General features: G+C 41.3%; 1 protein-coding gene across 1 annotated transcript in view; it reads left to right on the top strand.

Annotated features, from left to right (window-relative positions):
• The first annotated feature begins 535 nt into the window (after positions 1–535).
• Positions 536–25111, top strand: part of HECA (hdc homolog, cell cycle regulator) — a 30295-nt gene continuing 5719 nt past the window's right edge. Inside the window, exons 1-3 of the mRNA XM_075924306.1 lie at positions 536–1290; positions 18975–20015; positions 23380–23534. Coding sequence (XP_075780421.1) covers positions 1053–1290; positions 18975–20015; positions 23380–23534 — 1434 coding nt within the window. The 5' untranslated portion in view covers positions 536–1052. The remainder of the gene's footprint in view (positions 1291–18974; positions 20016–23379; positions 23535–25111) is intronic.

Genomic DNA, 25111 nt, shown 5'->3' on the forward strand with positions numbered 1-25111 from the left:
ATGAAGTGGTGCCTCAAACTTTGCCCTGTGTTCTTCATGCAATTGACCTTTATTTCCTTGAAATGGTTTTCCAAATGACACAACCTGAAGGCTTTGCAAGACTACCAACAGGGTAGCCAACAGTTCCTTCATACATGGGATGTCCCTTGTTTTTTCATCTCTGTACAAAATCGGGAACACTGCAAAAGGCAGCAAGAAATGAATATAGGTGAGTACCTACTTCTTAATAACAACAATGATGATAAAAACAATATGAGGAGGAGGAGTGTGCAGTAGTGCTAAGAAAAGTCCTTTATTTTTGAAATACCGTATTGACAACCCCACCAATGGCATGCCAGCTATTTTCCAGGGAGCCCACCAGAGGTACTTCCTGTGAAGTACACTTAACACAAGTTTGCAGCTGCCTCCCGCCTTGCATTTTGGGGGGGGTTGTTCCTTTTCGAAAAAGAGGCAGATCTCCCAAGGAGTTGCTCTCTTCTGCTGTGAGCACGTGAAGCTTCTCCTAGGCCAAAGGGAGGAGCCTTATACAGCAACCCCCTTCGACAGCACAGGCAGCCACCAGGCCCTGGGGCGGAAAGTGGGGGTGGGGAGGGCCCGCTTCCAGCGGAGCCCCTCCTGCTTTCTTTGCTGCCTGTTAGAGCTCAGCCCCGTAGCTCCCCCACCCTCCCTACTTTAACTTGCGCTGCTTCCCTCTGTCACCAGCCAGCGCTAGTGCGTGTGAAAGGAGGAAGCGGAGAGGGGCGGGCGGAGAGCGGTAGTAGGGGAAGCAGAATCAAAACAAGCGGGACACGCCTTTTCCCGTGGCGCTGCTTCCCCCTGGCCAGGCGGCTGGGTGTGAGTGTGTGTGCGCGCAGGGGGGCTGGGCTGGCCGTGGGTGCCCGCCCGGGAGGGCAGGGAGCGCTCGGCCTGGGAGAGCCGCCGCCAGCTCCTCTCTTCCTGGGCGCCCTGTTTGTAATGGAGCCGCAATGATCCGGGGTTAGCGCAGCAGCCGCCGCCGCCGCCTCCTCCCCCCCCCACCAGCAGCCGCTTCAGCCTCCTACTCCAGCTCCGTGATGCCGAACCAGAAGAGCAGCAAGGGCAAGAAGAACAAGCGCGCCAACAGCAGCGGGGACGAGCAGGAAAATGGAGCCCTGGCCCTGGCGGCGGCGGGCGCTGCGATGGGAGCGGCAGCCACCGCGGCCGGGGCGGCTGGAGGAGCGGGCGGAGCGGCGGCGGCCACGGCGGCGGCGGCCGGAGGCGGCGGGGGAGCGGTGGCTACAGCCGGCGCGGCTCCCAGCGACAGCAGGAGCGGTGAGAGGGGGCGGCGGGGCGGGGCGGCGCTGGAGGGTCCCTGGTTTGTGCAGCGGCGGCGGCGGCGTGATGAGCAACTTGTGCCCGCTCGGGCTGAGCGCGGGGCCCGCGAGAGGCGAGCGAGAGGCGGTCCCCGCGCTCAGCCCCGGCTCTGGCCGGCTGCTGCGCCCGAAGAGAGACGCAAGCGCCCGCTGCAGCCCGAAGGGCCACGCCGCCCGCCAGGAAACAACATGTCATCTGGGGAGCTGCCTGGTCTCCCCGCCCGGCAGCCACTGGGGCGGGAGGGGGGGGCTGGCAGACTCCTTGTCTTTTCCATCCCCCCCCCCATTTTATTTTTCTTCCTGGAGCGGCTGTGTGGGCGCCCGGCGCGTGTTATGCGCGCACACCAGGCGGTGGGGAGGGGAATAAGAAGGAAAAAGAACCAAGAGGAAAAGTTACCTCGGGAAAAATATTCGCCTCTCCTTTGTGTCGGCTGGCATTGAAGGGGGGGGGGTGTGTGTGTGCGGGGGTGGGAACGATCATCTCCCCACTCTGATCTCAGTGTTGAGCACTGTGATGGAGGTTAACCTGTAAGTGACCGCCCCCTTGCTTGCAAGGGTGCGTGCATGAGAGTCAAACAGGTGGAGAGCACTTTGCATGCTGCCCAGGCATTGGGGTCTGAAAGCTTACACACTCTGGTAAAGGTACATTAGTGAAGAAAAAATAACCATCTAAGAGTTGGCTGGTACTAAGGTTAGGACATAGATGTCTATGCTCAGCACATTCTGATGAAGGTGGCTATTCTTACTGCTACATATATAGAAATGTGCTCCTATCGGAGGCCTTAGGGCACACTCACAACTGAAACATGTAGGTAATTTATTTTTATTTCTTCAGATTTCTAAAATAGAACTGTAGACATCCATCCAGTATTAATGAACTGTCAGTCAGCGACCCCTATGTTATTTTACCATTTGCAGTTCTCTTTGTAGAGTGGCCAGCTTTAGTTGCTTTAAGTGACCATTCAGAGTTATACAAACCCCAAGGTAAGCTAGGGGATTTGGGAATTTTTTTTGACAGACAAATACATTGGAATCAGTGCTTGAACTTTTTCCATTATCAGTAAGTTGGCAAGGCTAGGAGAATAGATGCAATTGGTTTTATACTTTGTCATGTCAGTTTTGCACACTGCAGTTAATTAGCAATAAGAATTTTACAAGTGTTATCACTTCATTTTGGGAGGGAGGGGAGGAGAGCTCTTGTTGCATATATTTAATGGGCATGAATATTTAACAGTTAATTACAACCCTTTTTTTTATTTCACTGGGCTTCTGTCAGATTGGTTTTATAAGAATATAATTATACTTTTTATATTTCTGTGATAAGGTTCTGGTTTTTGGTTTAAATGCCTGAATGAGAAAAACTGAAATTAGAGAATAATTAGGGTCTTTTACCTTGATTGTTGTGCTGTGTTACAACAGAGGCTTTTATTATTATTTTTATTTTGTTCTATTTTTATTTTAAATCAGAAAATAAGTATTAGGCCAGCTCAGGTGATTTTCGTTGAGACACCGCGGGCACCGTGTTGGGGACCACGGATCTAGCTTCTCTTTAATCTCTATTATAGTCCTAGCCTTCACAGCCTCCTCTGACAAGGAGTTCCACAGGTTGACTATACGCTGTGTGAAGAAGAACTTTCTTTTATTCGTTTTAAACCTGCTACCCATTAATTTTATTTGGTGACCTCTAGTTCTTCTATTTAGGGAACTAATAAATAACTTTTCTTTATCGGCCCTCTCCACACCACTCATGATTTTATAGACCTCTATCATATCCCCCCTCAGTCTCCTTTTTTCTAAACTGAAAAGTCCCAGTCGCTGGAGCTCCATGGGAGCTTTTAGGACTCCCAGGGCTCCATGGCTGCTGCAGGCCCCCCCACTACCACCTGGCAGCAGGGGCCAGAGTCCTGCAGTCCGACCTCCTTATGCCTGGAGTCTGTGGTCCAGAACATCAGTGGTCTTGCTGGATCATGGAAGTTGCCGGACCACAGAGTCCTGGTTAATGGAGGTGTGACTTATGCCATAGAGTACCATTACCTTCTTATTCCTTACCCCCCTCACTTTTGTATAATATCATAATTTATGTGTTACTACACAAAACTTATGTTGAAAGAACATTTGGGTTGTGGAGTCAAGCATTCAAAAAGCTAGGAAGTGCCAGAATTAAGGTTCCCAGTCAAAACTTAATTCTTCCCTCTTGTGCATATGCATTGTACCACTGTCTGTGATTCCATAATGAAGACTATTTTTTAATACAGTCTCATTTTCAGATGGATTTCCTAACAGTGAAGTTTCCTCTTACACTGCTAAGGCATTGTTTTAGTGCTGTCTTTGTAGATGGAACTATTTCCCCTGAATCACTGCAATCACTTCCTGCAGTACTTATGTGTTTGTTAGGTCTTCTATACGGGTAGTGACCTACTCTGACTGTGCTTAATTTGAGAGATCTGAATTGGACCATAGCTCAGTGTGGTAAAGCTTGAAATATAATGCCACATTATATGAAGTGACCTCATCTTTTAGATCTGTCTCAAAGGTAGTTAAAATGAGAATCATACCCATGGTGTATTGTAATGCACAATTGCGAGTGACACAACTTCTTCTATTTTTTTTACTGGTGTCTTAAAATGTGCCTGCTTTGACTCTGTTGTGATTACTGTGTGGCTAATTTAAAATAAATAACTTTAAATATAGGTATCATTCTTTAGTATTTTCTTAGAGGAAACAGTAATTTGAAATATTTGGTAAAGCACTAGCATGTGCTGAATATTAATGTCACTATTCTAAGTTTTGAAAAAAAAAAAGTCAAAGAAAAGTGCTTCACAGTTGATTGGAGTTTTCACATGTGAAGCCAGTCAGATTGAAAACTGACTTAGTTTTTTTATAAAAACCTCCAAAACGTCTTCCCTCCCTCCCCCCGCCCACTTAAGATAACCAACTGTATCTTTCTATACTGTTTAACTGTGACTATACAAGTTCTTAACTACTTTATTTACTTTCAATTTGAAATGCCAGCTGGAAGAAATATATAAAATACTCTTACTTTAAAATAGCAAATGGAAAAGGTAGGCACAGTGGTAGCTAAGAAATACTGAAAGCTGTGACTGGCCATCAATTACAATTTAAAAACTGATTACATTGTGGAACTAGGGTATCTAAAGAGGACCAGAGAATTTGTGTAAGAATTATATGTCAGTGGTTTAGTTTTCAAAATGAAATATTCTAATATATATATTTATGAAGGGCAAATGACAGTGGTTAAGCACTGATATATATTCTCTGTCAAGCATTCTCTGCTGTGTATAACAAATCAAATTGCATCTTGGCATTTTGATGATACTAGGTATCAGAATCTACTTGTTGAGTGATTTTAAATGGAACTACTTGTGGAGAATAGGTACTGCTAAGTGTGAGTAGGGTCATAAAAATGACCTATAAGAAGATACTAAAACATAACTTGTGCTTCATAATTCTATTTATTTCAGTTTCAATTGAACATAACTGTTTTATGGTCTGCACCAGTGCACTTTATTTTTTTAAAAGAACCTTCATCCTGTATTTGTAGTACCTACTTGTAGGATTCTAGAAACTGTGCAAATACTTGCTTTTGTGAAGAAAATAGTTAATGAAATTACAAATTTGTGCAGACGGAAGCAATTTTATAGTATATAGAAACAATCTTTATCAGTATGGGTGAGGTAAGCATATACACATGCAGATGTCAGGAAAATTTAAGAATTATATGCTCTCAGAATGGTTAACTGTGGGCTGGATTCCATGTTCAAGGCCCTATATTTATTATTAGGCTGTGCTTTAGGAGGTATTTTTAAAACAGACTTCTTTGAAACTGGTGAGAGACTATTGTAAGAATTAAGAGGGGAGTTTGCTTTGCATTTAATCATTCCAGAGCTCCCTCCCATATGTCTGTAAACTGCAGCAACAAAACAATTTCTGGGCATGGGAGAGGTCTGTAAGCTCTTTTTCAACCCTCCCTTACATTATCACACAGATACACACTTTTGTCTGTTTTATGGTTGTGGATCCTGAACCTATGCTTGCTTCTCTACTTTTCTGCCTACAATACATTAAGCAAAAGTTATTGGCTGTAAGGCTGTTCATAGTTAAACAGATTCAGCCTACAGCTTAGATCACTGAGGGTACGTCTACACAGCAACATTATTTTGAAATAACTAGCATTATTTTGAAATAACTTAGTTTGCATCTACACAGCAGGTAGTTAGTTCGGAATAGAAATAGTGTCAAAATACTGTCAAGCTGGAGGACTTCTTACTCCCAACTCCTGTAACCGTCATTGTATGAGGAGCAAAGGAAGTCGGAGGGAGAGTGCTCTATTTCGAAATTAGTGCTGTGTAGATGCTTCCAATTTTGAAATAAGCAATTTTGAAAAAAGGTACACAGTTGACGAAGCTCAATTTGCATAGCTTATTTCTAGTTAAGCACTGCTGTGTAGACTCACCCTGAAATTCCAAGTGTTAGCTTCTGTTGATCCTCAGGGGTACAGACATTGGGCGTTCTGGGTATTCAGCGTGTTGCAAGGTTGGACCTAATTACAGGAAATAAATCCAAATGGTTTGTGACCTTAGAAGGTACCTGAATTACAATAACACAAAATAATGAAAAAAAGTTACAGCCTTTTAATAAGAGTCCCTTTCATGGAAATTCAGGATTGTGGAAATGCAGAAGTTTTGAAGGAAACATCTTAGTTCACAGAAGTGAAAGTTTGGCAGCAGAAGCACTGGTAGTCGTGGTAGAGAGCAGACTGTGAAGATGGGACACATCTAAACTGCTGTTGTAACATGTCAAAGAATGTTTATTCCATTAGGAAGGAGGGAAAGAGAGAAAGAGGATATGATTCTACTCTATTTAAGGCTACAGCTGCACTACAGCTTAAATCAACATAAGTTGTTGCTCTGTAGTGTTTTCTGGAGAATAGTGTGGCTAATAAACATAATTTATCCTGATTTAAGCAGCAGTGTGAACAGCATTATGTTGGCAGGAGAAATATCTAGTCCTGCTTGCAGGATCTGGAATAATTAAGCTCACACGAGAACTCTCTCCCTTCCATTTAGGCTACGTCTACATTGGCAAAATTTTGCGCAAATACTTTTAACGCAAGAGTTTTTGCGTTAAAGTATTTGCACAAGAGAGCATCTACACTGGCATGTGCTTTTGCGCAAGAGATGTGCTTTTGTGCAAAAGCATCCGCGCCAGTGTAGATGCTCTCTTGCGCAAGAAAGCTCCGATGGCCATTTTAGCCATTGGGCTTTCTTGCACAAGAAATTCATGTTGCCTGTCTACACCGGCCTCTTGCTCAAGAACAGTTGCGCAAGAGGGCTTTTTCCTGAGCGGGAGCATCATAGTTCTTGCGCAAGAAGCACTGATTTCACACATTAGAACGTCAGTGTTCTTACGCAAGAACTCCCCGCCAGTGTAGACAGGCAGCATGTGTTTGCGCAAAATCATGCCAATGTAGACACAGCCTTAGAGTAGCTACATGATAGAGCTTACAGCGCTGCTGAAAGCTCTTTAGTATAGGCATAGCCTAAGACTCAGAGCAAGTCTATAAAATTAAGTTAACCTGTTATGTTGACACACAGCCACCGCAATCACTGAATTGTTTTTTTGTGTCCACGCTACGCTCCTTGAGTTGGCAGTGCTCATCTTCACCAGGAGCGCTTTCACCAATTTAACTGCCAGCGTGTGGCACTGTGGGATGGTTTCTGAAAGTGAAGGGCAGTAACAGACAATGTAAGCAATAGGGATGTAAGCGACTAGTCAGTAGTCCAGTGGTTCCCAATTTTTTTTTTTTTTTTTAAATGGGACTGGCAAACCCATTCATAAACTTTTGGTGTATTGGTAATATTTTATTTGCATATTCACTATAAAGGTGGTTCCCTCTAGCACTGTCTCTGTGAAGGTAGGAGGCAGAGGTACAGTGGGGGACCTGGCATGAGCTCCTGGCTTGTTTCGTGTCCCAGATTGCTGCAGCTCTGCTTTTTAAATGACGTAAGAGCAAGGCTTTTACTACGTTTAAAAAGCAGAGCCACAGCATGGGGTGCCTCCCCTATCACCTCCTCCCCGAGTCTGCTCTTAGTACATTTAAAAAGCAGAGGTCCCGGGCTCATGCCACCCCCTGGAGCTACCCCCCTTATTGACTAGTCTATGGAAGTTTAATCGACTACTCAATTAGCTTATTAATCTCTACTTAACATCCCTAGTAAGCAACACAGTGTCTCGACTGACATTGTGTCAACCCAGCTACATAGATTTAGGTGCTATGGCTTTTGCAGAAGGAGAGTTATAAAGTGTATTGGGCAAGCAAGGTCAGTGGGAGCTCTATAGTAAGATACAGTAATCTCAGTGCAATGACCCCTTTATTCATCTCACAAGTTGGAATTTCACACTAGTAGCCTACTAGGATTGCAGAACTGGAAACCTACTTTAATTATTAGGTGGCTCTTTGCTTCCTGAAATACAGGGATTCATTTTCTGAAATACTTTAAAGACTTAAAGCCCCTAGGGAAGGCTACATAGAGGGGAATTTAAAACATCTTTACATCATGAAGTTGTGTGTGTGGGGGGTTCTTATATGTGTTTGTCATTTTATTTTTCTCCGTCAGTAGAAACAGGTTAACATGTCTTACATCTGGGACGACTAATTTTAAGTTGCCTGTTTTAATCACCAATTTTTATACTGGCTAAATTCTGTAGTCTGGATCTCAGTAGGAAGCAGTCTTCAATTGCGTTTTTCATTCTTAAGGAAAAGTTCATTCTTAATCGATTCATATGAAAGCCAAAATATCTCTTATTTAAATAAGGATATATCTTGGCTCTCTGCACATTTATTCCAAATATTAATGTTTGTGAATATTATTCAATATAAAAGTATTTGTTCAACGGTCACAAAACAAAACCAATATATGAAAACACTTGCATGGAATCAAGGCTTGTTTAAACAATCATACCTTTGATGAATCAGTTGACATTCATGTCTCTGAAATGTAGCCATGTCTGGGCATAAACCTAGAAGCCATTCTGTTACAGCAATACATGTTCATTTCCCTTCCTTAAAAGAATTACAGAACAAAAGAGAACAGCAGCAACTTTAGCTAAAATTATAGGTGAGCAGAACAGAACTACTTAAGTTGGCATTTAGCCAAGACTCCTAAATGTCACAAAGTTTTACTAAATGAATGCTTTTATGACACAGACATCTATAATTCGTTAGTTTTGACAACTATTCAATACCAGGACTGAAAGAGACCCATTCTGAAGTGCATATTGACTTTCAGAACTGGAAAGTTGAACCATTGAATGACAAGTGGTCAGACAGCCACCTGGAAGCAGATTATGTTTAAATGGTAAATCAGCTTTAGGTACAAGGCCAGTATTTTCTTTTTGACTACAGTAGTCATATTTGCTAAACAGAGTGAGAGAAAATAAACAGTCATGTTTAATGAAGAAAATGAAGCTGAATGTGGTGAAGTGGGATTTGTCTGTCATGTTTAAGAAGTCTTGGCATGCCTTTGTGCTTTGCATCGCTGCCCAATGGGTGTAAAAGGGTTAAAGCTGCTCTTGGAGCAGAGTAAGAGAAATAAGGAGTTTGTGTGTTACAGCTGTCAGGGGTGAAATGAAGGGTCTGAAACTGGCCAATATCAATTGAAAATCTGAAAAGACAAGAGGAACCCCAATGGCCAGGATATTTGCAGCACCTCTAGGGAAGGTGATTCCGCCCCTCCCCAATCAGGGAAGCAGAGCATAGGCGGCAGCTTGAGAACAATGGGGAAAGTTGTCAGGTGGCTAGGTTAAGGGCTGCCCTTTCTGAGAGGCAGAGTTCCATCTTAAGACCAGTGGTCTCCAACCTTTTAAAGTATGAGATTACTTTTTGAATTTAAGTGCAATCCAGGATCAGCCTCAAACCCAAATACCTTTGCTCCACGTCCTCCGTGCCCCTTCTCCAAGACCCCACTGCTGCTTACTCCGACCTTCTTCCCTCCCCCATCCTTCCTCCCTTTCATCAGGTGGGTCAGGGTTGGAGTGCAGGCTCTGGTTTTAGGGCTAAGGGATTTGGAGTGTGAGAGGGGCTCTGAGCTGAGCCTGGGGCAAGGGTTGGGATGCAGGAGGGGGTTCAGGGTAAGGCTCTGTAAGGGAATTTGGGTCTAGTGGGGGACTCAGGGCTAGAGCAAGGGCTTGGGGTGCAGGACGGGGTACATGACTGGGACAAGGATTCAGAATGCAGGCTTCAGCTGGACACTGCTTACCAATGGTGGCTCCTGTGGGGTGGTGCAGTGTGGCTAAGGCAGGGTCACCCCTGCCCAGGCCCTGTACCACTCTCAAAAGCAGCCAGCAAACTCCCTCCATTCCAAACCCTGTGGTGCCCCACACCCCTGTTCTGTGACGATAGGATATAGGATGCTCCAACGCAAAGGGTAAGAGATGCGCTGCAGTGGGAGGAGGGGCAGTTGAAGTGCTGCACTTGATAGTCTCTTGGCCAAACCAGTCAGAGGCTCCAAGATCTACCAGTAGATCCTGATCTACTGCTTGATGACCACTGCCTTAGACTGACAAGAGAGCTAAAGCCAGCAAGGAATTCCATGGGAGCTTGGCTAGGTGGAAGGCTTTCTTGGTCAGAATGCACTAGGTCTTAACCTTTATTTCTGTATGCTAACCTAACCATGTCCAGATACTGTCTTTCAATTGGCTAATAAATTCTGTGTTTTGAAGAAAGCTCCCTAGTGTGTCTGCAAATACTTCCTGTGGTACGTGAGTACGTGTACAGCAAGAGTTTTATTTAAGTTGGACTTGGTGGGTGGAGCTCATGATGTAATGCAAGAGTGCTCAAGCCCAGAGGCTCGTTCTAAGAGGCTGTGAGGTCACATGGCCTGCACTTTAGGTAGGGTGGAACCTCTTGGATAGGATTTCCCCAAGGGACTATTTAAAAGCTGGAGGATAACACAGTTCCTGTGGATCCGTGACAGCAGGATAAAGCTCTGCTCTTTTCTCGTTCATTCAACTCAAATATTGAGATTTTGAAAAAAGCTCAGTCACTTTCATAATACTGGCTATAATATTCCTTAAAACAATTGCTTGGTGTTTTGGAAAACAAGCCGTATTGCTGCACGTGTGAAGTATTCTGTTGGGATAATAGCATAGACATGCAGTGCCTTTAATACTGATTCAATATACTAAACTAACAAGGTTTCACAGTTGGTTTAATTTCAATAGATTTTTGTTTTTGTTTTAGTGAGCTGAGTTCTGGAGATGGAGGTTGGTAATTCAAAGGTAAATTTAGAACTTGTTTAAATTAAATTAAACCATCCATTCAAAGCAACCATTGATATTTTAAGCCACCATGACTTATGTAGCTTCAATGTGTAGAAAGGGAACACAAAATAAACAAAATCTAATTTTTCCCTCTTGTTGTGAAGTTCATATGTGAGACAACTATTAAAATATTGAAATTCTTACATTACTAACCCCTTGAAAAAGGGACTTGTCAGGCTTATGGTGGGTGTCAAACTATACACTGACAATAAACCATTCTGTTTGAGGAAACTGTCTCTTTAAAAATAGCTCAGAGAACTAAAATCGAAACTTGAATTGTTTAAGCCAGAAAATGCAAATATGTGGTTGCTATATCAGTAATAACTGTGTGTATATATATATGTGTGTGTGTGTGTGTGTGTATATATATATATATATATATAAATAATCATTACATGTACTTAAATAATAGTACATATGCACATATAGTATTTTGTTGTACTGTAAATAGTAATGTAGACTTTACATATAAAAACAATCAAATTTAGGGTGAGTCACTCACGCTGTTGCAATGGTTCTCAAACTTTTTGGCCTGTGGCCCACCCTGCTCAATGCAAACCTTTCTGTGGCCCACCAGCCACCTACTCCAAATTGGTGCAGGAGGAGGTAGGGATGGGGAGTCTAGGAGGGAGGGTACAGGAGTGGGCTGAGTGTGGGGAAGTCTGCACAGAAAGGGGCGTAGCGGAGTGGAAGTGGGGATATGGGCTTGAGAGGGATGGCGGTTTGCTTTCATGGCTCTGTACCCCTTCACTGCTCCTAAAGGGGGAGGGGAGAGAGGACAGCAGAAACGGCATTGCGCTGAGTTGCTTCCTGCCCCTGTGAGCCAGATCTGGCCCAAGAGGCTCTGGCCTTCCTCCCCCCCCCCCCCCCCCGAATCAGGAAGCCAGCACTGAAGCTCCAAACTCACGACGGGTGCAAGGCTGATGAGCCAGTGCAAGCTTTCCACTGTGGTGGGAAAGGATAAGCCCCAAGCCCTTGGGCCCCCCCCCACAAGACAGTCATGAACCACTAGTGGTCCATGGACCTCACTTTGAGAACCACTGACCGCAGGCTACTTAGGGTATGTCTACACTACCCCGCTAGTTCGAACTAGCGGGGTAATGTAGGCATACCGCACTTGCAAATGAAGCCCGGGATTTGAATTTCCCGGGCTTCATTTGCATAAGCGGGGAGCCGCCATTTTTAAATCCCCGCTTGTTCGAACCCCGTGTAGCGCGGCTACACGGGGCTCGAAGTAGATAGTTCGGACTAGGATTCCTATTCTGAACTACCGGTACACCTCGATTAGCTGATTAATCGAAATTTAACGTCCCTAGTCTTGATTGTCCAGTTCTCTGAGTGGTTGTAGAGCAGGGTTTCTGCTTCTGATGTACTTGAAACTTATTTTGCTATTACTTTTTGAGTCTTTGGCTATCTGTTCTTCAAATTCTTTTGTGGCCTTCTTAATTATCTTTGTATACTTCATTTGCCACAGTTTATGTTCCTTTCTATTTTATTCACTAGGATTTAACTTCTACTTTTTAAAGTATGCCCTTGGGTCTCTTGCTGCTTCCTTTATTTTGTTGTTTAGCTACGGTGGCACTTTTTAGGTTCTCTTATTATATTTATTTAATTTGGGATATACATTTAAGTTTAGCCTCTTGTGATGTTTTTAAAAAGTTTTCATGCAGATTGCAGGTGTTTCACCTTTGGCACTGTACCTTTTAATTTCTGTTTAACTAATTTCCTCATTTTTGTGTAGTCCCCCTTTCTGAAATTAAGTGCTTCAGTGGTGGGCTGCTGTTTTCCCTGCCACAGAGTTGTTAAAATTTAATTACATTGTGATTACGTTACCTCTGCTATATTTACCTTGTTGACCAGATCCTGTGCTCCATTTAGGACTAAATCAAGAATTGCCTCACCTCTTGGGTTCCAGGACTAACTGCCCAAGAAGTAGTCATTTAAGATGTCAAGAAATTTTATTTCTGCATACGGTCCTGAGATGATATGTACACAGTCAATATGTGGTAGTTGAAATTCAAAGTTGAAATTCAAGTGCTTGTCACTACAATCCCCTGTCTCAGTTGCCTTTCATACTCTGGATAATTACAGGCCCACCATTCTGACATTGATCCTGGATAAGATAATGGGGCAGCTGGTATGAGACTTAAGTAAAATTAGAAGGCAAAATAATTAATGGCAATCAATTTGGGCTTATGGAAATAGAACTTGTCAAACAAACTGGATGTTTACAAATATGGTTTTAGATGTTAATGCAATATAGTTAATATTTCTGTAATGTGTTTGACTTAGTATTGTACCTACCTTTCGATTTAAAAAAAAAATCTATGCATATAAAATGAACATGGCACACATGAAATAGATTTAGTTAATACATTTCAAAATGCAGAAGTAAATAACTCCTCATTGAGCGGGTTTGTTTCTAATGAGGGGTCTCACAGTGCTCAGTTCTTGGACCTACTTTATTTAATAATTTTATCAAATTACCTGGAAGAAAACCTATATCATCATAACGTTTGTGGATGACAAAAAGATTGGGAGAGTGGTAAATGACGAAGAGGATGGGTCAGTGATAGAGCAAACTGGAGTGCTTGTTAAACTGGGCACAAGCAAACAATGTGTATACATTTAAGAACAAAGATTGTAATATGTAATTACAGGATGGTGAAAAGCAATGACTGGAAAAAAAGTTTGGGGAGAAGGTGGATAAACAGTGGAACATGAGTCTCTAGAGCAGCACTGTGCCCAAAAGGGCTAATGCTGTCATTGGAGGCATACGTGTAATCTCAAGTAGCAGTAGAGAGAATTTTTATTTCTGTATTTGACAGCAGTGTGATCACTGCTGGAATATTATGTCCAGTTCTAGTGTCCACAGTTGAAGAAGGATGTTGTTAAATTGGAGCAGGTTCAGAGAAGAACTATGAGAATGAGTAAAGGATTATGAAATATGGCTGATAGTAGTAGACTCAAGGAGCTTAGTTTGTTTAGCTTCACAAAGAGAAGATTAAGGAGTGACTTGGATAGAGTCCAGTGTTTCTCAAAGTGAGCCATAGGCCCACTCTGAGGGAGCTGCTAATGGGCTGCTCTAGTTTGTTTACTTAACGGCTCCGCAGCCAAGGAGCTTTGCTACTCCCATTGACTGCAAATGACAGAACTTCCCTTCTGGCCTAGAAATGTATAGATCCATTCTCACCCTAATGTTCTGGAGAACAATCTTCCTTCCTTCTGGGATCAGATTAGCCATAATCCAGTTCCCAAAAGAGATACCTATTCATCTGCTGTGGGGTTGGGGGGACTCCCTAACCTTCTTTATGGAACTGTGCATTTCATCCTGATCTCCTATGCCTGCAGATGCAACCAGCTAGTTCAAGGTCTCTTCAGCCCTCCTGGAAGAGGTTCGCGGTAGAATTCTCCTCCTCCTTTGAGAGTCACCCATCACAGTCATCCAGCCATACCCTTGAAACTTGCTAGGTGGATTAATTACCCCAGACTCTTGTGTTGGCTGAGTAGAAGAGAGGGGAGGGGAGCCTTGCCCTACCCACCAATCAAGGCTCCAGTAGATTCTTCAGAAAACTAAGGAAGACCACGTTTCACGGGGGGGGGGGGGGGGGGTAGGGAATAAAACCAAACTCCTTTCAAAGAACTATATCCATCCTGAAAAAGTGCATCCCCCCCCCCCCCCCCCAAAAAAAAGGTCATGGAGGAGGGGAGACAAGCTTAATTTAAGAAAAATAATCCCTCTTTCTACTTTGCAATCGCCTTTAAAATATCCACTAAATATAAAAATAAATTACAAACAATGAAAAATGGCTGTGTATGCCTCCCCCCCCACCCAAAAAGCATGGAAGTACCCTTTTTTTTATGTCTAGCACTTACCTTATTAATGCCATTTTTTGTTTGCAAGCTCATGCAGCTAAGGCACTAGTCTTGTCAAATGTTTATGGATAATTTATTTTTGTGTTTGTTTTGCATTCAGCAAACTGAACTATAGAATGTTTTATGAAGCTGGGACAAAGGGAATTTTTTTATCGGCTTTAATGATGATAAGGACTCTGTTCCAAAGGCTGTTCTAATTTAAAAAAATAGAGAACTCTGGACATAAAATTAAAACCATCATTATATTATTGGCCATCTCAGTTGTATTTGTGTACACAAATATTAGAGAGCACTTTCATTTTTAGGAGGTTTTTGTACTTTTGGTTTCTTTCCTTCAAAATGATATAAAAGACTGAATACAAAGTAGATGAATTCTGAAGGATGTATGAAAGAGATATTTTCACAGTAGTGCTTAAACCCCCCCCCCCCCCCCCATTTCAGTATTGGGTTTATGATTATGTGCCTTTTATGGTTTAACTTCAGTTAGATCCTTTGAGATAAATAGAATATTATTGCCTAATATGTTATACAGTAATTCGAAGCTACACTTTTCAAATCTTAAATAACATAAAAGTATTACTATCTGCTAGAGCAAAAGAAAAAATCCTGCACAAGCATTACTTGATGTGGTATGAGGTCTGTTGAATTGAAGGGGGCAGTATCGGATGAGTAGTTGGTTGGGAAACTCTTGAGTTTTTTGGGTCCAAAAAGATTAGTTGCTATTGATTGATCATCTTAGTCCAAGTTGGCATACTCAGCAATACACAGGAGCACTTGAAGTTTTAACAGCGACGGTAACCAGCAAAACAATTTGAAGACTAGAAATATAAAATCCAACAAAAGCCCACCATAGTTTCTGTGAGCTTTGTAAGTAGTAGGTAAACAAATCTTGTATTGATGGGATACACTTCATAAATGATGCCAGAGAGATACCTTAGCTGTATCTACTGATGCTATCTATCCAACTTTGTACTTGTCTTTTCCTCTTGGAATTGGATATGTTTATACCCAGGTAATGCATTCTGACATGGAATGTATACTCTTCACACTTTGTGAGAAAAGGTATCTACATCTCAAACTGCCATTGCAGTGGATACCATTTTTGACATTAGGAATAGAGAGGTCAATGATGTAATACAAGATTACAGAGACTTGATTGACCTCTTACGCTAAGAGGTGGGTTTCTTGAGAGGAGAGTTGAGGCACATTGGTGGAGCAGCAGGGGTAGATTCCCCCCACCCCTGCACATAATCTGCATATGTGTTTTGGATAAAGAGGGCTCTAGAGAATTCAGTTTTGTACTTTTAATAAATGTGTTGAAGTTTTTATGGGTTTTATTTACCCTTTTAATGGAACAAAATAGGAACGGGAAACAATGGCACTAGAATTGATTGATTAAAATGAACTGTGTGTGTCTATGCATGGCCACTGTGTAAGAGTTCTTAAAGTGGAGATGGCTATTTAAGAGTAATATAAAATAGTCTTAGCATAATGTTTTTAGTGACGGCCGGAAGCAGCTGAAGCTGAGCTTTTTCCAAATTTTTTCTGAATGCGCTGAACAGCACAGATCCCCGTAGAAATCCTTAGGAAGCCCTGCTATTTACTGCTCTCCATTGTGAAAACTTGTTTACCTATCTTTTAATCAGATACTGATCCATGGGAGGCCCTTCCTTCTTATCCCATGACTGCTTACTTTGCTTAAGAGCCTGTGGTGAGGGATCTTGTTGAAGACTTTCTGAAAGTCCAGGTACACTATATCAACTGGATCACCTGTGTCGGCATGCCTGTTGATCTCCTGAAAGAATACTGATAGACAAGTTGGGAGGCATGATATTTTTTTTACAATACCCATGTTGACTCTCTGACATAGTGTTAAAGTGTGTGTGTGTGTCTGATAATTTTGTTCTTTATTTTGGTTTCAATCGGTTTTCTTGGTACTGTATTATTGGGGAACGTCAAGGAGACACAAGTTTCTACAATGCCTATTATATCAATATCCTCATTAAATACCAGGTACTCCAGTTCACCCCTCTCAGTATTTAGACTCCTAATATTCGTATATAAGCACTTTTGCATTTGGTCAATATTCAGTGGCATGCCTTCACGTATTATACATAAATGGGACTCTTATACATTTGACTGTACCTCGCTAGTTCCTACCGTGCACTTTTCCTATTTTTTTCCCCTGTCTTCTTTATGAGGCTGTTGAGTTTTCCCTTTAATTAATTGATCCCTGAGGGATGTCTTTGCCTGAACCCGTGGGCACCTGTTGGCTTTCCACCAGTTTGGGATGAAATTCCCTCCCCACCAGGCCTGCCCACTTGGATAGAATTCTACTACAGAGTCCAGAAGTTCTAGCAGCTCACCTGCTGAGCTCTCTGATCCTTGATCTGTGCTTTCTTTTGCTCTGAAGAAGGGTGCTTTTATCTGAATGCAGTACAGGTTTGAACCTCTCTAGTCCAAACAAGAGAATTTTCTGGACCATGGGAGGTCTATGTTGCCTAGTGGTATTACCAACACTTCCACTGCTTACTGGGCTCTTAGAAGACATTTAGGGGTACATTAGAGCTAAATATCAGCACAGAACACTGAGAGCTGGGACTGGTGGCTGTTAACAAACTTTATGGGACCACAGGAAACTTGGCCATACCCATGAAAAGTGGACATTTGGCTAACTAAAGTAATTCTGGATGACGGATGTTTCTGGACAAGAGAGTTCTGAATTAGGGAGGTTCAACTTGTAGTACCTAGGGACCAGTGAGACATCAGCCTGATCTGCTGAAATTCTGAATGATTTCTGGGAACGGAAGCAGAGTGATGAAGTGTAGAGTAAGAACAATTATGGGCAGTGAAAGAATATCCTATATAGTATGTTCAGTGCCTACAGTTGTTGATGCTTATACAGCTGAATCTCAGAGGCTGTGTCTAGACTGGCTGGTTTTTCCAGAAAATCAGCCGCTTTTCCGGAAAAACTTGCCAGCTGTCTACACTAGCCACTTGAATTTCCGCAAAAGCACTGACTTCCTACTGTAAGAAATAAGTGCTTCTTGCAGAAATACTATGCTGCTCCCGTTCAGGCAAAAGTCCCTTTTGCGCAAAAGGGCCAGTGTAGAGAGCTCAGATTTGTTTTCCACAAAAAAGCCCCGATCGCGAAAATGGCGATCGGGGCTTTTTTTGCGGAAAAGCGTGTCTAGATTGGCACGGACGCTTTTCCACAAAAAGTGCTTTTGCGGAAAAGCATCCATGCCACTCTAGACGCTCTGTTCCGAAAATGCTTTTAACGGAAAACTTTTCCATTAAAAGCATTTCTGGAAAATCATGCCAATCTAGACGCAGCCAGAAGGTTTGCCCAAGGTTTATCATACTGCAGAAATCCTAAATGTTAGAAGTTGCAAAAAAATAAATAATCACATTCAGCAATCCAGAAGGCAGCAGCAGTGCCACTTCTAGCCTTTTGCATCTTCAGTTACAAGGCCAAAAAACAGCCAAATGATTTTTCCATGTATTACAACAGGCATTTAGATTAGGGGGAAAATACATAAGCCGTAAAAATGCAAAGCATGTGTACAGGAGCAGGTATTTTCATATGAGAGGGAATTTCAAATGGACTGTTCTTGCTTGAGAATGTAGCAAAGGCTGCCAGTCGAACTGATTTGAGATTCACATAAAGGTAAATCAGGTCTTGAATCAGTAGTAATCTCTGAAAGCCTTTAGTGTGGCTGAACTGATGTAGTGGGGGTGGGGAGGAGGAAGCAGGCTGCCTTCAGGAAGCCCATGCAGGAGTGGTGGCTGTGCCAGAGCTCTCTGCATCCTGGCCAAAGATGGGTAAGGTGAATGTGCAGATCTGCAGCCACCCTGTCAAGGAAGCATCTGCAATCAAGCACTAAGGCTGTTCTAGGCTTCAGAGTGTAGTCATGGCTATGGATTTTCAGATAAGGTCTTTTTTTTTTTTCCTTTTGATTCCCATGGTGCAGCCTATGTAGACCCTGTGTACACTTGCTGTGTATAGGCGTTAGGACTGGTGCAACACTTAGAAACAACAAAAGAAAAACTGTTAATAATAACCAGAGTTACAATAAGGCCCTCAGCCTTGCAAAGCCTTACTGGGTGTCACTTTACGTCCCTGAACAGTGCCATTTGAGTGGAACCATTCATGAACATAAAGTTATGCAGGTGTTTAAGTCTCTGTAGGCTCAGAGCCTAATGTGGTATTATTTTCTAATCCTGGTTATGTTGCAAAAGTCTTTCAGTTTGTAAAACTGACTATAGATAAATCAGCAGTTGTGGTAGTAGATTGCTTATACACCTGAGTACGCAAACCTAGAAGGAGAACTTGCTGTGCAAGATAGTGCAAGCCTAAAATAAGTATTGCGGATATATTACATTCAGTATAAGTTACTAATGTCTCTATTTTGTGTCCCACAGAAGCACCTTGTGCTACTCCACTGATCTGTAGCTTTGGAAGGCCTGTTGATCTAGAAAAAGATGACTACCAGAAAGTTGTATGCAACAATGAACATTGTCCTCACAGCACCTGGATGCACCTTCAATGTTTTTATGAGTGGGAAAGCAGCATTCTTGTTCAGTTTAACTGCATTGGCAGAGCAAGGAGTTGGAATGAAAAACAGTGTCGTCAGAATATGTGGACAAAGAAGGGATATGATCTTGCTTTTCGCTTTTGCTCCTGCCGATGTGGGCAGGGTCACTTAAAGAAAGACACAGATTGGTACCAAGTGAAACGGATGCAGGATGAGAGGAAGAAAAAGTCTGTGTCAGAGAAGAGCACAGGAAGGTCCATGGCAGAGTCTATGGAAGATGCTAAAAAGTGCAGGCCTGTCAACAAACCACAAAAAGGCCTAAATCATGACATCCAGCGAAGGCATTCAATGGACAGGCAGAACTCTCAAGAGAAAGGCATAATTAGTGGGAGCTATGCAGTTCGTTCTCCCTGTGGCTCTCCTGGCCAGTCCCCTCCTACAGGTTATTCTATACTTGCCCCTGCACATTTTAGTGGCCCCCGTTCTTCACGATACTTAGGAGAATTTCTAAAGAATGCAATTCACTTAGAACCTCATAAAAAGAACATGACTGGTGGTGGCATGTTCAGGAATGCCCATTTTGATTATGGGGCATCTGGTTTGCAAGTGCATAGGTCAGGACATTTTGATGCTCCTGTACAATTTTTGAGAAGGCTTGACCTATCTGAATTACTTACTCATATACCTAGACATAAATTGAATACTTTCCACGTACGGATGGAAGATGATGCCCAAGTAGGTCAAGGGGAGGACCTACGGAAATTTATTCTTGCAGCACTTAGTGCCAGCCACCGGAATGTTGTAAACTGTGCGCTGTGCCATAGGGCACTGCCAGTATTTGAACAGTTTCCGCTAGTGGATGGCACCCTGTTTCTTAGTCCATCAAGACATGATGAAATTGAATATGATGTTCCCTGTCACCTTCAAGGTACAGGTTGTCTGTCAGTTGTGTTGGGTGTCTTATAAAATGTTGACATGCTTTTTGTGTATATCATTTTAGATTTATATCTAAAATGTAAACAGCAAATGTTTTTGTAATTCCTCAGTTCATTTCCATTCTATCATTGGGTCAAATCTGAAGTAACAATGTTTGATACAAGTAAGCTTATCAGAAATGGACGTGTTATATATTCTGGAAGGCATAAATGTGTATATACCTTGCTATTAGTTCTACAGGTGAGGGGTTTTTCCTTCAGGGTTCCAGGTATAATGGGTAACTGTCAGCCACACTGTATAGCACTGTACCTACACTACCTTATTTGCTGTGAGTCTTACAGTAAGGCATTGTAAGTCACTATAATATAGTCTCAAACCTAAATGTCCTGTTGCAACCTGGATTAAGGGCTGAAATTAGACATATACCGGAGGAGTTGGCCATGCCATTTAATGGTTAGATTATTTGTAGTGGCTTCTGATTCAGAAATCTTTGGATACCACGGTAATACAGAATTAAGGCTACTCCTTGGTACCTCTAATTAGGGACACACACAGGCAATCTAGGGAATTGACCAAAGAAGGTGGACAACGATCTGTGCAAGGCAAATGTCAACAGAAATATTAGTACTTTGGTTGAAACAGCAGTGATTATTTTGAGAGTTTAATGGAAAAAGCAAGAAAGTGGGACTAAGACAATCCCCCAAAGCAGGTTTTAATATGAATTTTTCCCATTTATAACATTTTTTGTATCCCACTCATAGTCATAATGCCCATTATATGTGCTTACTTTATATAGGCTAACAGTATTGTTTCCATAATACCTAATATACTTCAAAGGAAAAAAGTGGCAAACAAAACGCAAGTAAAATGTTGCTTTTTTGTAAGAAATATGCATAATGTGCTCGTGGTTTTGCCAAATTTTAATCAGTTTTTACAACAATTAATATATCACATGTCAATTTAATACTTGCAAAAAAAAAAATCTGAAATTCTTCATGTGATCATGACTTACATGTATTTCGGTAATTGTTTCCTTAGTAGATGTAGTACTCTACTCCTAGTAAATTTATGTACACCAGTGGAAATACTAGATCCAAGGAGATTACCTAAATTTTTGAAATTTACTTTCCTTTGTCTTAAGCAGAATGATTTTTTTATAATAAAAATAACTTTTAAACTTCTTAGTGCACATTTTGACACACATAATTGAACTGTGAGTCTCTGTTCCAGGACATTGTTTCCCTCCTGAGTTAAACAAGTAATTTCTTTTTCAGTGAGTGACTTAGCAGTCAAACCATTTAACTAGGAATCTCAAAATTAATGAGGGAGGAGGTGAAATATTTCTGTGCACAAAAACTATGAATTCTGTGAAGTACACTTAAAGCTGTCTTCTATAAATGTTACTAATTTTGTTACACAGTAAAAGATTTCAATTGCATGGAATGATGTCATAGTTTGAATATCCAGATATTCATTTGAGCAAGAGATCTTGATGTATTTGCACTCCAGGAGCCTTGCAAGGAAAGATCTGAGTAAATAGCACTCCCATCATAAACTACTTTTTGAAGATTGTAAAATGAAGCTATAAAAACTCAGACATTTTCTCAGTTGGGAATACTTTTTTTTAAACCAGTTTATATTTAAAGCAATGATGCAAAAATAACTGGAAGCTTTATCAGTTTTGTTCAATGGCTTTACTCTCCTTTCTATTTCTCTAAAATATTTGCTTTAAAAATTGTTTAAAATCTCTGACACAGACTAATTTTACTTCTTGGCTTCCAGACACTGTGTATATTTTGAGACTTTTCCAAAGCAGCTGCTAGATTCATGAATTCATTACTTATGTTAAGAAATTGTACATTCAACTGTTGGATTCATAAGAGTACAGCCTGTGTCCTGAAAAGCACAAAATTACATCGCATAGCTTTTTTGTAGATGGTATTTGTAGTTAAGTTTTGGATCATAACTTTCTTGCGTACCAGTAATGCAAAATATAGGGTGATATTTTATTGTAATATGAATATACACATTTAAATAGCCAGGGATCAGTTCAATAACATGCTATGAGCCCAGATTAAAATACTGGATCCCCAAAACTCATGGCCTGCGTCTACAATGGCACGATCTTGCACAAATACTTTTTAACACAAGAATTCTTGCGTTAAAGTATTTGCGCAAGAGAGCGTCTACACTGGCACGTGCCTTTGCGCAAAAGATGTGCCATTTTAACCATCGGGCTTTCTTGCGCAAGAAATTCATGTTGCGTGTCTACACTGGCCTCTTGTGCAAGAACAGTTGCGCAAGAGGGCTTATTCCTGAGCGGGAGCATCATAGTTCTTGTGCAAGAAATACTGATTTCACACATTAGAATGTCAGTGTTCTTGCGCAAGAACTCCCCGTCAGTGTAGACAGGCAGCATGTTTTTGCGCAAAAGCGGCTGCTTTGGTGCAAGATTGCGCCAATGTAGACACAGCCATGTAGAGCTTTTTATATTCTCATCTGAATTTTGTATCTTCATTAAGTCTCCACTGAGAAGTCTGTTAATGTTTTTATAAAGTAAACATTCAGTCTTTAAGTCTGAACTGCTTGACTGCTATGGAAGTAAGTGATATTTATTCAACTCTTGAAAATTCACCCCTGTGTGGGGAGTGTATGATTAAAATATGATGGGAAGAGAGTTACTTTAACACGTCAAACTGGAATAGAGGATATCTAAAATACTATATGGTATGTTGAAGTTTGTATAGCTATCTGAAAAAGTAATGTGCATTAAAGCAAAATTTGCTCATGTCTGAAATACACACACCTTAAAGTGTACTGCCAACCAAAACCAAAAAGAGTTACAATTTTGCTCTCTTCTGCTTTGTGTGTGTGTGTGTGTGTGTGTGTGTGTGTGTGTGTGTGTGTGTGTGTGTGTGGTTTCTTGCGCTAGGAGTGACACATCTTTTTTGCTGGAAAATCTTGTCAATATATTTGGCAGACTTGAATAGAATTGTTAAACTACACTGGCAAGTAAGCTGCAAGTCTTCCTCTAGAGGTGGGAACAGAGAGTGGGTGAATTACTGGAGTTGGAGAGTCATCTCGATGACGACTTTCTAGGTCACCACAGTATTTTGCCAACGTCCTGCTGCAAAGAGAAAATTAAGGGTCTGCCTTTTGTTTATTAAAAAGTGGGCCTTTTTGCCCCTTGAGAATATACTTTTTGGCCCAGTCTGTATCATATTTAATGAATTATGTACTCTGTCATTCTTCTTAAAAAATGTATATAACGACAAAATGGTACATTATAGGAAATGTCTGCTTTAACCTTTCGGATAATGTCTCTTTTCCTTAAGAAATGTGTTTCCTGTTCACAGGAAGGCTTATGCACCTCTATGCTGTTTGTGTTGACTGCTTAGAAGGGGTTCACAAAATTATCTGCATTAAGTGCAAATCCCGATGGGATGGAAGCTGGCATCAACTGGGAACCATGTATACTTATGATATTCTGGCAGCCTCTCCCTGTTGTCAGGTTAGTATTCTGCATGATAACATGAAGCTCCAACTGAAGATAAACAAAGCAATAGCCTGTGCCTGTTTCCCCTCCTTCCTCCTCCTCCCCTTCTCCCCCCTGAAATCCACTAGTTTAACAGCAAAAACCAGCATCATACAGGATGCCAGACTAGATGATCTAATGATGTTTCTTGCTTTATAATCCTGTGGAATTATTATGTGTTGGGGTGTTCAGGAATAGGAGATTTAAAAAAAGACACAAACCAATATAAACCTTTTGTGCAGGGGATAGAACTAAGATACATTTAAAAATAATTTAAAATGCTTAGATTGGATTGATGCTCCAAAATATCACGCACTTCAAGCTTTTCCATCATAGGTTCATTTTGGGATAAAAACAATATAGTATCAAAACTGTAATTACTGTTTAAATAGCACTTTTATTCAAGGCCTGGTCAGTTTGAACGATGGCTATGAACTATCAAGGGGTAGTCCTGGTGAAAAGGCAAAAGTAATGGAAACTCTTAGGAGAAATTCTTTGAGCACAGAATAGCTTTTTAAATATTCACTATGAGTGTAGTGATTTTATTCTTCCAAATTTTGAAGAAACTTGGTTTTGACTTGACTGTTCTCCAGTTTTCACCTTAGATGGAGAAAATCTCGGGTAAGGGACAGAATGCTTGGAATATTCTTGCATGGTGCTGCAGTCATTGCAGATTAATGTGGGGATCAGTGATTTGATGGATTGGGGATGCTCAACACCTTGCAGTAGCTCATAAGATGTTACTTTCTGGCGCAATGCTTACATGGTGATCTAGTAGACATATCAGTGATACTCCATTGATTAATTATAGGACCTACTCTAAGGAAGTGCTAAGAGAATGATTCATTGGATTAGTCAGATAGGACAAAGGAACAGGTTGAGTCAGTTCAGTAAATGTTTGTATTGCATCAGATGCATTCCTTGAAAATAGGGGATATATCTTCATTCATTGTTTACTCCATTATGTACCTGGATTTCTGCTGCTGGAGAACATGAGTACTCAACATCAAGCTCTGTAGTTAATTGGCTTCCATAGTAGTAGGTACAGTGAAGAATGATACTTCAAATTTTGTGCACTTAATTTGTGAGCCTCTCTTTAAGTAGGTAGTTTTAAATGCAGTATTAAGATTGACATTTTGATTTTGCAAGTCAGTCAATTTAGATTATTTTTAACATTAATCTTAATTCTTTTTCCTTGTGTATGTGTATTACAAGAGTATTAAGTTGTGATCAGTGGGCAGTGTGAAAGTACTTGGTAAGCAATTCAATATAATATAATAGAATACAATTACTAGTTTTCAGTCACCTAAATTATTAGATATGCTCATTTTTGCTAGTGCACCCACAAGTGTGGTGCATGCTTTCAAAGGAACAGAAGTAAGATACATTATGTAGACTAAATCTGAATTAGCCTTACATTATTTTAACGGAAAAATAATATTTGGTACCTTATTCCAAAACATCTCGGAGCATTTCACAACAGCGCTGGGCAAGGCAAAACTTTGGCCAAGGAGATTATTAACAGACACGCATTCCATCAAAGATTGCTTTGG

This window comes from Pelodiscus sinensis, chromosome 3 (assembly GCF_049634645.1).
Source record: "Pelodiscus sinensis isolate JC-2024 chromosome 3, ASM4963464v1, whole genome shotgun sequence".
In the NCBI taxonomy this organism is placed as follows: domain Eukaryota; kingdom Metazoa; phylum Chordata; order Testudines; family Trionychidae; genus Pelodiscus; species Pelodiscus sinensis.